At 37.1% G+C, this 16,432-nt stretch overlaps 1 protein-coding gene across 8 annotated transcripts in view; it reads right to left on the bottom strand.

The window, feature by feature from the left end:
* WWOX (WW domain containing oxidoreductase) overlaps positions 1–16,432 on the bottom strand; it is a 524,801-nt gene that overhangs the window by 320,289 nt on the left and 188,080 nt on the right. The window contains exon 9 of one of the 8 annotated variants that reach the window (XM_062618293.1): positions 5,176–5,211. The exons of the other annotated variants lie outside the window; for them this stretch is intronic. Coding sequence (XP_062474277.1) covers positions 5,191–5,211 — 21 coding nt within the window. The 3' untranslated portion in view covers positions 5,176–5,190. The remainder of the gene's footprint in view (positions 1–5,175; positions 5,212–16,432) is intronic. 8 annotated transcript variants of the gene reach the window in all.

Below are 16,432 nucleotides of genomic sequence, written 5' to 3'. Positions count from 1 at the left end.
TTCCTTCTAGTCAAGTAAGTACAGGTTGAGGAAGCTGCAGAGAGATCCCAAAAATTGAGAAATTCTATAAGGACAATTTTCTAGTCTGATCTTTGGTCCTACAAATGGCTTACAGTAAAACACACAGATAGGTATGTGTGTCTTTCAAACTGTGATGTTTTTATATCAGCATTTACTTAAACTGGGACTGCATCAGGAAAATATTATGTAAAAACCCCACATAATTAACTTCTCATAGGATGCTGTTGGAATGCAAATGTAATGGCAACATACTTCTAGGCAAATTGTATACAGCTATAAGAACATTTTCAAAGGTGTGAAAATTATTTCTAAAATGGCACAAAAGTAGCACAGTTTAAGTGGGAATTCTTGCTAATGGAATTACTCTCATCTCTTCAGGAAGTGTTAATTTTCCTGCTCCCTGGAAGCTTAATAAAAGTGCTCGACATTGTCCTTAATTGTGATTAATCAGTGTGGCACTGTGAATGGCAGGAATTCCTTTTCAAACATGGCAATTTTCAAAATTTGGCAAAGTGTACATGTTATGCAAATTACTTCATAATTGTCCTCCATGCTAAAAGAAAGGAATAGAGCTCCAAGCAGGAAAAAAAATAAGCCATTCTGCATGAGAAGTAGCATCCTGGCCAATGCTGGGCACGGGCAAATAACTGCATAAGGCAGCTGCCAGCTGAGGACACCCTAACTTTGGTTCTGCCACCAATATGCAGCACTTGAAATCCAATCATTATTACCACTGACATTGCTCAAGGACACGTGGCACAGAGGAATTTGTGATGGTGGATAGATTGGGCAGGGAGACTTGGTGGAAATCCCAGTACATCTCTGTTGTTACCAACAGTTCTTCTTCCATCCCAATCCAGGATCAGCAGGGGCAAGCAAACCCAGCACTCTGCAAGTGTATCGAGTCCCAGTCCTCCTCTGTAGCAGTCTTTGCCTACAGCAGAAGAGGGGGATGCAGCCTTGGTTTGTGCATGCACTGTTGGGAAGCCTTGAGGAGGCTCCACCCAAACCTAAATGACTTCAGTAACATTTGAGGAGTACTACCACAACATCTCCGTGCAAATGATTCTTCCTGAAACTTGCATCAGCGCATACCTTGCTGATAAAGTCTGCTGCCAAATAAAGGGCAAATAAAGAAAAAAATCATTGCTTGTATAATGAATGTACCAAAGGCAAGTATTTCCATTGCTGCTTCTAAACACACAATATTTCTGTTATTTCCAAAGCTGCATGAGTCACAAAAGCTGGAATGTCACTGCTATTAATTATTTAGAAATAAAAAAGATATTATTAAAATATAAACTAATATTCAAAGATGTAATATATCTTCTGACTATCATAAGCATCATTCTGCAACACTTTCTTGTCTCTAGGAAAGCTGAATCTGTACAAAGATCCTGATAACTGTAATGCCTATACATGCTGAAAATGAAGCACAAGAACCTCATTGCAGCAGCATTTACTAGATGACATTATTATCATACAGTCCAACTTGGATTATTTGTCCGTCCCTGGAAGCTAGGATTTTTCCTAACAGGAATAACAGCTTTCCTTTTTTTTTCCTAGAATGTTTGAAACTGGCCCTTAAATTTAAAAGTGGTAGAGAAAGTTTATTATATACTTATTGAAATCAGTATCTGATAATCATACCATTTATCCATTCATTTTCTACATTTTTTATAAGAGCCTGAATGTTCTTTTCTAGAAATGTGGACACATGCATTCTGGCATGCATTAAAACATGGTTATCAATCAAGTCTTCCTATTTTGCACTTTTTATAACAGTGAATTTCCAAGGTCTGTAACAATTTCCAAGGTTTCTCAGTGCTTCTCAAAAGAGGGTTTCTGATCATTACTTCAGGTTAAGATGACTTACCATGCAGCCATCTGGTTGCATGCATTAGTACACACTTCAGAAATCCACAAACATTTTATAACTGCACTCTCCACTGTGCTCTAAGTGCAGCGATGGTACCACGCACCGAAGTACAGTATGTAAATAAGACAAAGACTAATAATACCTTCAATCCTTCGAGCGCAAAGGCTGCTGTACTATGTAACATAGCAACACATTTTCCATTACACCCTAAGATTAATAAGCCTCATGGAGACCTGGAAAATCTGACAGAAAACAAGGGCAATACGATGTTCATTTCTGTTTCATTAAACACAGGATGAGCTGATGGATCTCTCCACACTTTGTCACTCCACACTGCTAATGGCTCTTTGACATTATTATTCACCATGGGTGAGATTGTGTAACCTCTGCTCACACTGGTGAGCATTTACAAAAGTAGTCCCACTGGCAACTGCTTTAGAGAGGTTACCTGAAGCATATGGTACTTCTCAGCTCAAGCAAGAGTGGCTCAATCTAACCATAAAAAAGTGTTTGTGAAGGATTTTAGCAATGTGCAGATAGCTGGTGAAGGGTACTTCAGTGGATACAAAGGTTTAATGCAGCACTTAAAAACTCTGCTCTCTAGCAGGCTAAACAGTTGAGTGACACTTCTGCATCCTTTTTATTTTTACCTGCATGGTTTTAGGTCTGACGGAACAGTTTTGCTATGTTACCTTTTCAAAGCAAGCTGATGAAATACCTGGAACAGGGACACTGTAAGAAATAGGAACACAGCATAGGCAGTCAAAACATGCCTGCACAGAGGCCCAACACTTTCCAGCAGATATGATATGTAATGTGGAGAACCTTGGGACAGACAAAATAATTTCAACAAAGTAAGCTTATTGTTATTTCTTAACTATGTATTCAGGGTTTTACTTGCTGTAATGCAGGTAAAGAACACAGTAATGCTTTGCATTACCTTTATTTCAGAGCTGAGTATGTCACTGAATTGGTAAACAAACACCAGTGTTGAATGAAACTATGAATGTGAGCAACGAACCAGGAGTGAGCCTTGTCTGTGCACCTTCCCTATTTTTATTTGAAATTACTCTAATGAATGACAATTCTTGCCTTTTACTCAAGGTGGTCTCCTTTGTGAAACTCAGAGCATTACAGAATCCAAATAAACATAACTATCCTTGTTTTACAAATGTTCCAAATAAGAAAAAGCTTCTGTTTCCAGTTCACCATAAGTTTACACAGACTTATTTTTTTTTCCATTTGAAAATTTTACCTATACAGAATTCACCCAAAATTAATTCAGACTAAGATGCAAACAAAAATATTTCTCATTGTTAAGTGGCACTTGTGCAAAGCAGCTGTCATTTCTGTTCTTCTCTGTGATTTGCTTCTTGAACCTTTTCAATACTTTCACTACATACTCACTATGATGAGCTGCTAGAGATCTTCCTGTACCAATCCACCTACTTCAACATCACTACATGCTGATGTTTTAGGATTTTATTTTTATTTTAACTTGGTAAATAATAACAATCCTTAAAAGCAAGGCACTAGGGAAGGGACATCACAGTCATATGTAAGTTATAAAACATGTAACAGTGAATGTGAGTAGTGATATCCAAGGGTTACTTGATGATAGTTTGCATGTGCAAACCGTTATGTTTGAACTCAGATGATCATGGAATCATAGAATAGTTAGGGTTGGAAAGGACCTTAAGATCATCCAGTTCCAACCCCCCTGCCGTTGGCAGGGACACCTCTCACTAAACCATGTCATCCAAGGCCTCATCCAACCTGGACTTGAACACTGCCAGGGATGGAGCATTCACAACCTCCCTGGGCAACCCATTCCAGTGCCTCACCACCCTCACAGTAAAGAATTTCCTCCTTATATCCTATCTAAACTTCCCCTGTTTGAGTTTTAACCCATTACCCCTTCTCCTATCACTACAGTCCCTAATGAAGAGTCCCTCCCCAGCATCCCTATAGGACCCCTTCAGATACTGGAAGGCTGCTATGAGGTCTCCATGCAGCCTTCTCTTCTCCACGCTGAACAGCCCCAACTTTCTCAGCCTCTCTTCATACGGGAGGTGCTCCAGTCCCCTGATCATCCTCGTGGCCTCCTCTGGACTTGTTCCAACAGTTCCATGTCCTTTTTATGTTGAGGACACCAGAACTGCACACAATGCTCCAAGTGAGGTCTCACGAGAGCAGAGTAGAGGGGCAGGATCACCTCCTTCGACCTGCTGGTCACACTCCTTTGGATGCAGCCCAGGATACGGTTGCTTTCTAGGCTGCGAGCGCAGGCTGAAGCCGGCTCATGTTCATTTTCTCATTGACCAGCACACCTAAGTCCTTCTCCTCAGGGCTTCTCTGAATCTTTTCTTTGCCCAACCTATAGGTGTGCCTGGGATTGCATGTGGCTTTTCTGTCCAACTGTTAGTGAACAGCAAAGACTGAGATTTCATGTAATAGAGATCAATATATAAGTTACCAAACAATAACAAAGGACATCCATCTAATAAATATAATTAATGAACCAGCTTGAGAAAATGACTATCTGCCTGCAGATATTACACAAATAGGAAAATGGAACATTATGTAAACATAAATCACTGCAGATTATGTGTTCAACTGCAGTTTCAGGTTAAAAAAGCAAAATTAATATCACCAATCATTCCAATTCATATCAGAAAACAGATTTTAAAGAAAGCTTTGGCAAAGTGATGTATAAATTATATGTTAAAAATTATAAATTAGATTTCCCCAGACAATCATGTGATTCTGCAAATAGTTTCAGAAATAAGTGGATAAGTGATTAGCTTTCTAAAGACTCAGCAGACAACTTGAAAACAGGGATCTTTATAAACAATGTAATTCATTATATGAGGACTGCTGCGTGAGTCGCAATACAGATTCTGTTCTGTCTTGAGCTGAATCCAAAACTAAAGTGGACACTATAATCACTGTGGGAGATACTAATGACAGGCAATTTTCTACAACAGAGAGATGCCTTAAAAAACTGAAATGGAATCAAAATCTGAAAGGTTTAACTAAGTCTGATGTTCGACATCTAGGACATGGATGGCAGCATGCCACAAAATAAAAGTTATTAAATTAAAATCATGGCATACACTAAAGAAAACCAACTCTGTGAATGCTGAAGACGTCTAGGACTCCTCAGATACATCTAAACCAGTTTGAGTTCGGTGAAGAACTGTGTTAATCAAAGCACAAAGACTCAGGTCTATTGGATAGAGTTGTCAGGAAGCAAATACAATGTGCCTGAATACCTGGGTTGGAAATGTTTAGTCTTCCATAACATTGTCCTAGAAGATAAATATATCTGCTGAAGACTGCAATAGAAGGGGTAAGCAGTCAATACAGCACAAATCCAAAACAAATAAGCAGCAGCCTAATAAGCAATCAGTTCAAGAAATACAAAACCTCAAGTGTAGAGTTTTAGCAATGAGACAAATTGCCACAATGAAAATGCAAGAAGTGGATCAATTCTCTTATATGTAGGTCTGAGTGCAAACAGTAGATGATAAGCAAATTTGGTGCCAGCCTACGCTTTAACAGTTTGTTTCAGTAATCAACATGTGTAAAAGATAGCTATTAGCAATAACTGAACTAGATCCAATTTTTTATTTTTTCTTTTTTTTTTTTTCATAGAAATACTAGTTCTATTCCTGAAAATGAAATAGTAAAATAATTACAAATCTTTAATATAGAAGAGTTTGTTTAAAAAATAAGCAGGAAAAAAAGAAATTCAAAATTAATAACTGATTTCTTGCCCTCTAAAGAATCTGAAAGGGACAATGACGAAAGTAACATCTGATCTTAGATCTGGAGACTGACTGATAAAAGAGGAGATATCTATTCTGTTCATATGTAGGCCAAATGCTTCATCACATCATACTGTTACAGAGGCAAAGCGTGATGCAAGCACACCTCTCTTCTCTGTGGATGTATATGTATCAAAACACTATACAAACAGGCACTCACATATCTGTCTGCGTCTTCTGTCTTTGTAAACTAATTCCCTACAGAATATGGTCAAGACTGCTCATGTACCATGACTTCCCAGCAAAAGAAAAAACATCTTCTACAAGTGTCTTTTTTACTAATGCTACTTAAAGAAACATCTGTGTTGATGTCACTAATTTCACTGAAGCACCACTATAGCAAACTTCTGACCACTGAACAATATAAAAAAGATAGACTCAGGTGACAGATGAAGAATTGGGGTGATCTGCAAGAAACAGCACAAACTGAGCAAAGAGAAAATCAGGTGGATTAGTATCACATTCCTGTATGCTTGGGGTCACAGAGATGAATGTGCATGAGATTCTATTGTCCGTTTGTGCTATAATTTCACATACTAAGAACAAAATTGTGCTCTCAGATATGCTCATAGAAGTCCCTCTGGAATCAGTGAGAATTACACGCCTGCATCTAAGGGCAGAATTTGGTCCTAAGTCATTAGTTAGAACTCTCTGCTGAAACCCTACAGAGAATAGGAGGTTTCAGAGGACAGTGAGGATCAAACTGATGTAGTACACTGTGAGATTTACTCTCACAGGAGACCATCAAATATTCAGACATTCAAAAAAAAAAATCTGTAAAGATAAAAATCTGTACAAGAGTAATACACTATATTTGTAGAGGCTGCTTTCACTTAAAACAGACTCAAGCAACATTTAAATTAAAACAGTGGCAATGTAATTGAATGAAAGTTTAGAGGAGAAAAATAGCCCAGTATTTTCAGATCTATACAGCAGAGCATGCCGATCACTAACAACCATTTCTGATGGAAAGACAAACTCATTGAAAGAAAAATAACTGCACTAGAGGTACTGTACGTCTGATACACGTGTTCATGGTGGCTTTACACCCATTGAAGAAGTTCTGCTCTCAGCTAAAGAATAAGCTAGTTATTTTACTAAGATTTGCTGCTACTTTGGAAGAGTTTTGAGGTGTGTGTACCTGTATATATGTCTGTTCATTGAAACATGTGTACTTATGTTTTAGTGTTATTTCCTACTTTCTGTCCTGAAAGAACTGCCAATGCATTGATGCATGCCACTGTAATTGTTTATATTGAGACCTCATACCTATTGTTTATTTTGGGTTTTATCAAGCAGTTGATGCAAAAATAATTACAAACAGTATTCTGCATCAAATGCTTTTAATTTTTTAATGCTGGTATTTAGCAATATTATTTGTGTCTGGTCCTACGTTCAGACAGATAATTCACTTCTATGGAAAGTACAGACTGTTTTATCTCAGACATTTCCCAGGCACTCGCAGTGCTCTGACTCTAAAAAACAAACCTGTGCTTCTCATCAACTGTAGTGATAATTTTTTCCTTTTGTTATGATCAAGGACTGACAATACTCCAATTCATACTGGCTGCAAAGTAACAGCTTAAAAAAAAAATCCACACTATTTAATTCTAAACTCCACTGTATCTGTTGCAGAATAGGCTGGCATTTGCTGTTAAAGCAGAAAATTACAAGAAGGGCCTAATTGACCCTCTTGTGTCTTTGAAAAATCCTGTCTGTTGTCTCTAATTGACCCTCTAGATACCTTTATGGAACAATGAATGAATCTTCCGTAAATAATGGACGGTGATGATTAATAGCCATGGTTTGGCTGGACCTCTGGCTCATGGAGTTATGCTACTGAACTTTCTGTCTGTTTTTTTTTATTTTTTACCATCACAGTTCTCTGTACTTCATAAACAGACTATTTTGAGATAACAAATATCCTGCTGTAAGTAACTGGAAAGGTAAAATAAAATTAAACACTATCTCATATAATGCAATGTAAAGCAGAATTATTGACATTATTCAAAATTGCTTTCTGTCACCATCTTTTTCATGTTTCAGTAACATGTTGTCATATATTCATATGCTTGCTTTGGAAAGAAGAAAGTTTACCATAATGGATCCCCACAGAAAACATCGTTTATTTCTTTACTATGCATTTAGTCAATAACAACACTGTCATAGTTCTTTCTCTTGACTCTTCTTAGCAATAAAAATCTATGATACTAAGATACTTCTAGATTTGGTTTCATTATAATGCTGTCAGAAAACATTATGAAAAAAACCTGTAAATGTTTCTTCTCTTATTTAATAACTCTAATGTCTCACGTTAATTAATTAATATCACTAATAAATTCCTGGCTCCATGACTGGTGTCAGCATCAATTTTTGGGGTTTTTCACCATGAGCTGGTTTACACAGCACCAAGCCTGCTGGCAGCAGATGGGGCACACCTATCCTAAAGGCGGAAAAGGATTCTAACCCAGGAGTTAGCAGGGCTCATGGAGTGGGCTTTAAACTGAGTTTGAAGGCGGAATGGAATAACACCAGGCTCGCTAGATGTGAGCCATGGGTTAGTATGCCACTGCTAAGAGTCCAGATCCACAGGGCAATTTAAATGCATTTATGCCCATGCCTGCAACATGGACAATAAGCAGGAAGAGCTGGAAGGCATTGTGCAGCAGGGAAATTGTCATTGCAGGAATGTGGTGGAATGATTCACATAACTGGAGTGCTGCAATGGATGGCTACAGGCTCTTTAAAAGGGATAGGCAAGGAAAAAGAGGTGGTGGGGTTGCAATGTATGTCAGGGAGTGCATTGGCTGCCTTGAACTCAATGTCACGAGTGAGAAGGCTGAATGTTTGTGCATGAAGCTGAGGGGAAAGGGCAACCAATCAGATACCCTGGTAGGAGTCTGTTATAGACCACCTAGCCAGGATGAAGCTACAGATGAAGGGCTCTTCAAACAACTGGGAGAAGTTTCATGTTTGCTTACCCTTGTTCTTGTGGGGGACTTCAACCTACCAAATGTCTTTAAATGTGAAAAACATGAATGTGGAGTGTATGACTTTATTTAGATATCTGATGCTGACAAAGTAGTAACCTTTCAAAAAACAACCAGTTAGGTAAGTTCCACAAGATCTCAAAAAAAGGAAGTGTTCCAAATGTCCTAGTGAAGAAATAGATCATATTTATTTGGTTTTCTATGTTCTAAACTCTCTTGGATACAAGCTGGAACTCGTTTGCCTATTTATGAACCTTTTATAACATTTAACATAAATGGAGGACCCAAGGTTCATTAAGCAGCTTTGAATTGTTCTTAACAACACTTAGAAAGAACTTAAGTAAATACTGCCATACTTCTGTTATGGGAACATTTACTTGACGAAGGTCAGAGAGCATATGTGTAAATTTACCCTTTAACTAACTCCAGGTTATCCATAAAAGATGGGTATTTTAAATCCAATAGCAACAGCTTTCACAGTAGGTAGCTCAACACATTGCAACTAAATTGAAATATGAGAGATGTTCCTTTTAAGGCTAAGATTAATATAATACATATTTAATCACAAAACCAAATCTTTGCTTACCAAAATCTCCCCTTATCTTTAATACAATTTAGTTTCTTACAGGCATTTATCCTGATCGCTCAGCAGAGGATGTCTCTCACTGCTGATTCACTGACAGTCGGCCCCAGTAAAAATATGCATGCTTTTAGGAAGGTTATAGAATTTGGGCAAGTAAAGTTTGATGATGACTGTACTAAACTGCCTGCAAATTAGCACTGACTATGGGGTGAGGTTAACTGGGAAGAAAGAATATTTCCTAAGTTCATTGATTTAGTGTAAGTGCAGTGTCCTTCAAAGAATGACCTAAATAATCAGTCGAAGTCAACCTATACCTGGTGTTGCAATAGGCATCAATATGTATAGTATTTTACATCTTTCAAAGTGTTATAGAAATATACCACTGTCTGAAAACCTATGCATAAGTTAAAGATGCAGATATGGCCTCATATCCAAATAAAAGTGATTATTCACACACATTTGTCCAATTTATGTGTTTAAGAGTTGTAGCCACTAATGCAAAATAAATGTGGTCATCACAGGCAAATTTGAGATGAACTTGCTTCAGACCATGAAACCAACACTTCAAAACACCCAAACACAAATACTATAGTTGCAGCACATTCATGTATGCAGTCACATGAGTGTATAATAAATATAAACCCAAATACTAATTTCCATGTGCTGCCATTATAAATCATGCTTGTTACCCATTGTTAGCAGGTGTACTGTGTAACTATGTTGTGTATGCTATATGCCTGGAGTACAAGGCCTACCAGTTGTTTTTGTGGTTAATATTAAAGGTATAAAAACCAAGACAAGAACTTAATTTCCTTATTTGACTACTAGTGGATATTTGATGTGAATTTATGCAATAATAAACTTTATGAAAATATAAATATACAAATGTATTTACAACTACTTTAAAAGTTCTTATCATAGAGATACAATGGTAGATATATATTCTCTAAGGGAATCTTTGTGACAGTAGGTAGATTCATATAAATCATAACACAATTTACACTAGGAAGTTGTTTGTCTAAATACTAGAAAACAGCAACCTTTGTACAACTGGGGTTAAACTAATTCTGCTTTAATGAAAAGCAAAATTTACATACAGCTTTGTTACCACAATAGGGGTCTTAGTCTCTTTCATAGTCATTCCCGTTGTGCCTCTATAGCCTCATCTGCTTCCACGAAAATCACAGTATAAAGCACATTTTTCTTTTAATATCAGGGAGAATAGAGCAATTCATCCATTAGGTCTGTTTCAGTGCATAAAGATCAGAGTATAATAGATGTTTGTACTTTCTGCATTTTTTTTATTTTTTTGTTCTCAATAGCATATACTGACACCAAACATTAGAAACTTGATTCAATTAGAAACCTGACTGCTAAAATACCACATCTTGTTTTAGTTACAAGCCTGCGCACAGAAATGAAAACTAATTATTTCTCTTCAGCTTTTAGAAATATATATTCAGCTCCAACTATTCTCTCAGAAAAAAATAACATGGCATATGCACAAATGTTTTCACAGTTGGTAACCCAGAACAGACATAAATGGATTTCAAGAACTCAAGACTCAATAGTATAATTTTTATCTATCTCTTAAATTAAAGGTTGTTACTTATGGTGATGATGGTAACATAGTCTCTTTTCATGATGCCTGACACTTCCCATTTCAATGCTTCAGTGCTGCTGCTCCCAACTTCAGCAAGTTCTACTTGTTCTCACTGAAGTTTCCTATTACAGATGTCCATGTGGGGCATAACTTACGTGGGAAAGTTCAGCAAACATGCTTTCATATTTTCCAGCAGGCCAACAAGGGAAAAATACATTATTTTCAGAAGTTTCAAAAATTCTTACAAGTGTTTTCTGGGAAACCTCCAAGCCCCTAAAACAAAGAGGGACCTCATAAGTCACCAAATCCAGTCCAGCATTGCAGGAGCAGAACATCTAGCTACTTCTAAGCTGCAGTTTGCTAAACTGACTACATAGCCGGTGTGGGGAAGCCAGAAGCTCTCTCCCACTACTCTAATATTAAATGCAGGAAATTAGAGCTGTGGCTAAGCTAAAAAAGAGGCAGAGCAAAAGAAAAACAGAACAAAAAGTGTTATGGAAGAGTGGAACAAAATGTGTAAAAGGCTGAAGCTGAAAAATAACGTGGGATGGGAAAGACAGAAAGAAAGAGCTGAGACAAGATAGGACAAAAGAGGGAAAGTCAGAGTGGGTCCAGGAAAAACAAATCAGACTTCTGGCTGAAAAAGCAGAAAAAAGGGATAGGGAACATCGCCTTATTTCAAAACCCGGATAGAATACACAGTTCAGTTTCTGTACTGTCCTAACTTCATAAATATTTTAAATATTAATTTAAATATATCACTATAATCACTCTTAGGTGGCATGTTGAGAAAAAAAACAACCCATTATTACAGGTAGAAATAATTAGGTCCTTTCAAAAGTCAGTGTCAGTACTCCAAAGGACAGAATCCAGAACTTACTAATAATTCTGTATAGTTCTCAACCCTTCCCTCCATCTTCCTACCACCCACTGACTATTAAAATAATAAATAAATAAAAGCTCTTAAACCTTAAAAAAATACAAAATTTAGATTTTTTTTTAATGAAACCTTGATTCAGTCTTTTGTTGCAAGCAGATTGGTAAATTTTCTTAGATTGATAGAAAATTTTTAATTACAAGAGAATTCTCAACTACGTCTTGTCTCATGGTTTTTTGTATTAGCCAGGTATTTTTAGCTAATTATTCCACTAAACATATGTCATCAGTCAGTGCATTTATCCACACCTACGTTTCCAATGGAAACACTAAGAGGCTCATATTTAATGATTATGCTAATATTTCTATCACTTTTGTTTCAGCATGCCACATATTACATAAATCTATACATACTGTAGCAGAAAACGAGTTGAATAAGTAAGACCCCTTCAGTCAAACACCTTGAACTATCCCCAGATCACTGCTGCTGCCAAGTGACTGATTTAGGAGGTGGACAAAAGTAGACACACAAAAGTACAGACACTATGATTAATGGATGATCCAAATTCTCCTGAACCGCATATCATGACTTAATGTGAAACTCTGAAGAGATTAAAGGCAGGAATTACATTATCATGAATAATAATAAAAAAAAAAAAGTGATATTCTGTTTAAAAGCTTTTGAGTGCGAGTTGAACAAATACATTAACTCAGCTTCCAAAGATTCAATCAGGTTGAATGTTAACCAGAATTTATTCTGAAATAAGTTTTATACGTCCCATATGTGAAGTTCAAGTCTATTTGTGACTAGCACTAAAGCTATTAGCATGTAGATTTTAATTCTTTCTTCAGTTCTATAAAGCTTAAACTATCCGCATTGTCCTTCTTTCAGTAATGGAAACTTCTCTGAATTACATATGAAGTACATCTCAATGTTGCAGGTACAAGACATCCAGACAAATGTGTATACATATATATATAACTGAATAGTTATTATTTCTTTTTATTATAATGGGAAAAACTGTCTCTGTGTTATAGTGGTGCAGTAATATGGTTGTTGCATCTTATTTCCCACTACTGAACTTGTAAACAGGGGCTTGGAGGGCTTTTAGTGTTTCATATTATTTCAATCATACCACTTGAAAATTTGCATTGAAATAATTCAGGCAGTATGTAAAGCTCTTCTATAAAAGATAGCTGTACATTAACTTACAATTAAATGATGGTTTTAATGAAATTATAGTGTGTGACAGGTTAACGGACTGATGCTGAAAGGGAAATGTCGAAATGAAGTCAAGACGTTTATTTTCAAGCTGACAAATCTTAACTCGACCATAACATTTAGTTCCATTAACATTACAGTTATTACACAAAATAATTTGATTGAAAAAAATTACATAATAGACCAAGCTGCCAGATCATCAGTAGAAGGCCAAACCTCACCATGTTCCATGAAAGACAAACCAAGCCAATCCCCAAGCAACACACAGAGGTTTTTTAAGACATCAGAAAGGGCTACAAACCTAGGGCTATAAACCTAGAACCAACCAGACAAACACTTGCTTTCTCCTGATTAATGTCTCTAATCTTTTCCTTCATTTGCTATTCTCAGTACAAGGTCAAGCCATCAGATTCATCATTGCTTAAACACATCAAAAATCCTGTTAATGGGGTCCTTAGTTCTAACTTCTGCTTATTTTTCCCAACTTCAATGGCACAAAGTGGCAGAAAACTGTTCAACATTCAAGTGAAGGATTTCTCTTTTGGAACAGCATCTCTGGATGGCATTAAAGACATCATTCCAACAGCTTCCAGCAAGTTAATATTTTAGACTGCCAAGATATGATCCTGTTGCTACATACAATTTCACATACAGGAGTGATACGCTTAAAAGAACAAAACCCTTCTCTTGCAGAACTATTTCTGTCCAAACTGTTTACGTATAGGTGTAAACAGCAAACCAGAGAACACAACGATGGAGAACAGAATGACAGGATATGCAGAGGTGAAACTGAGGATCTGTTCTTGACACAAGTAATGGCAGAGGACTAAGATAATGTACTGATTTTCAGCATGGCCACAAAAATACAAAGAAACAACAAAGGTGAAAAGAACACACCTGTAGCAATATGAGTTTTTTGGTAACTGGAAACAGAACAGAGACCACTGTAAGGAGAAGTGACATCCTGAAAGGTCTGCCTGAACACATTATTTCATCATCATCATCCTCAAGGAAACAGCTCATGGAACCAGCCCTGGATAGAGACCTCCTCCTCCTTGTTATTAGCCTGAATAGTGTGAGTGGCCAGCGACCAAAAGTGATTATCATACAGCAGATGTGCTACTGTGAAATGAGTTATGGTCTCAGTCCAGCTCCTACCCTGCAGCTTTTCACATCACAGAATCCAGGCAGGCTCATGTTGCAGGAGAGGCAGGGAATAGGTATGGAGGCTTTACCCTTTCACCCCTCCAGGTCACAATGAAATTGCAGTGCTGGGAAGTCTGCACTATGCTTCAAAAATTATAGCTGTTGAGGCCAAAAGGGACTCTTTGTGACCATCTAATCTGACCTGCTGCTTAACTCAGACCATAGAATTTCAGCTAGCTGCTCCTACCCACATTGCCCTTTCTTTTCTCCCCAGTCTCTGTCTGTTTCTCAGCCTTTTTTTTTTCTGTTTAGTTTGGGTTTTAAGTACGAGGAATCTTCAGACTCTCCAGCTGCCAGTCCACCCTTTTTTTTTTTTTAGCTTCAAAAACTTATCTTGCTTTCTCAAATCAAAACAACAGCTTGAAAGGAAGCAGTACATGCATTTGACCTGTTTCCCATCTTGTTATCAAATCAGTGTCACAGCCTGGGTAAAAGTAATAGAGATTATATGATCCAAAACACACTTCAAGCGTCTCAGTGTATGTAAGGCGTTCAACACTAAAATACAATTTATTTCACAGATTACCTTGAAGTAATTTTCAGTCTACTGCCACCTGAGCTCTAAGAGCTTCCTATACCTGTAACAACTATGGATACACAGTCTCTCAGTTGTGTTGCACAGAGATTCATTTTCCAGGGTGCTAGCTGTTCATATTTCGCTCAAAGGAAAGTTTGCCTGAGCTGTTGAAAAAGTCTGTGAGCATTTACATTGGATATGCAGATGAACCTGCCCATTTATCCAAGTCAGGTTAGTAATATACGAGATACTTGGTTTAAAAAAATAGCAAACAAACCAAACCACAGAAGCTGCATTAGATGTTTTGGATTCTTGTTTTGGAGGAAAGAACTCCATGTATGTAATGACCTTTTTTAACATTGAAACCAAGAAACCAAGCATGTCGACAGCTGTCCCCAGCAATGATGAAAATGAAGGAATGTTGAGTGGTCAAGGGAGGGAACCAAGCGATCAGATCCCCTAATCTGGTAATGTACAGTCCAAAAAGTGTGTCATATTCACCCCAGTTTGTTTCACGCACTGAACCGAGATATGTGAAATACAGATATACTGAATTGTCTTATAGAGACTTAAATAACCATAGAGGAAAACAAAGCCCTTAACTAAAACACCTTGATCAAATTTCTAAAAATACATGGAATAAATCATCACCACAGTTCCCATAGCAGACACAGTAATCCTCTCCTCAGCAGAGGTTTAAGGGCAAGCCCATCAGAGATCATGGGTGGCACTACCAAAGGGTGTTGGAGTAGGATCCTTTAAAAAGTTTGTACTTTTTACTCAGACTTTTCTCCGTACTAATGCTGAACATTCTACAAGGGAATCTGAAGAGAGTTTCCATGTAGTTGTCACATCGGTAGTTACTGCTTATTAGGTGCTGTATTTCTTTCCTTCTTTACAAGACATTAAGAAGACGTATCATATTTTAATGAGCAGTCACAAATGAAATCACAAAATGTCAAGGAGCAACTCCATTCAATTCTTTGCTACAAGGTGGAACGTGCATGGCAGAACTGATGCATTCCTGACTAAAGGAGAGACATATTCTTCATTTTCTTTCCAAGTTCTTCCAACTCTGCCTTTGCTCTAAACCCAGCACATCTTTAGAGGGAGTTGCTTAATCTTTTGCAAGTTAAGACAAGACTCTTATTAGTTCCACTGCACTCCGTTCCAGACATGTGTTATTTCATAAGACCAAGCAGAATGTGGCTTGCAAGAACAAACCGAAACCATAAATATAATGTAGCATAATTCCAAAATGTATGAAGTATAATGATCCATATAATGTTAAAATGTTAGTAATGTCTTTTGATATTATTTCATCACATGCTAGCTGCTATTTCCTGAAAACTCTTTGAAGGATTAAATAAAAACATATGCTATGAACACCCACTGTGTGCTGCAACAAATCAAAACTAACTTCCTAGTTTGATGAAAGTTTCCACAGTGCTCAGTACTGTAAATTAATGTCACAGTGGTAAACTGCTTTGGAAATAGTGAATGCTGCCTTGATGCCAGTTAAGTTTCATATTAGTAATATAAGAAGTCTCTACAGTACTTAGAACTGAAACATAAGAGTCTTCTAAACCTAAATGTTGAGAAATACAGTCATAAAATGCTATCAACAGCTGGGTTGATGGAAAAGTGCAGTAAGAATTAACAAGTTTATATATCCAAAATAAACATATCATTTGCCCTCTTTGTG

The sequence above is a fragment of the Pezoporus occidentalis genome, unplaced genomic scaffold (genome assembly GCF_034315485.1).
Source record: "Pezoporus occidentalis ecotype Australia unplaced genomic scaffold, CSIRO_AGI_Poc_V1 ctg20, whole genome shotgun sequence".
Taxonomy (NCBI): domain Eukaryota; kingdom Metazoa; phylum Chordata; class Aves; order Psittaciformes; family Psittacidae; genus Pezoporus; species Pezoporus occidentalis.
This window is presented reverse-complemented; position numbering and strand designations above follow the sequence as displayed.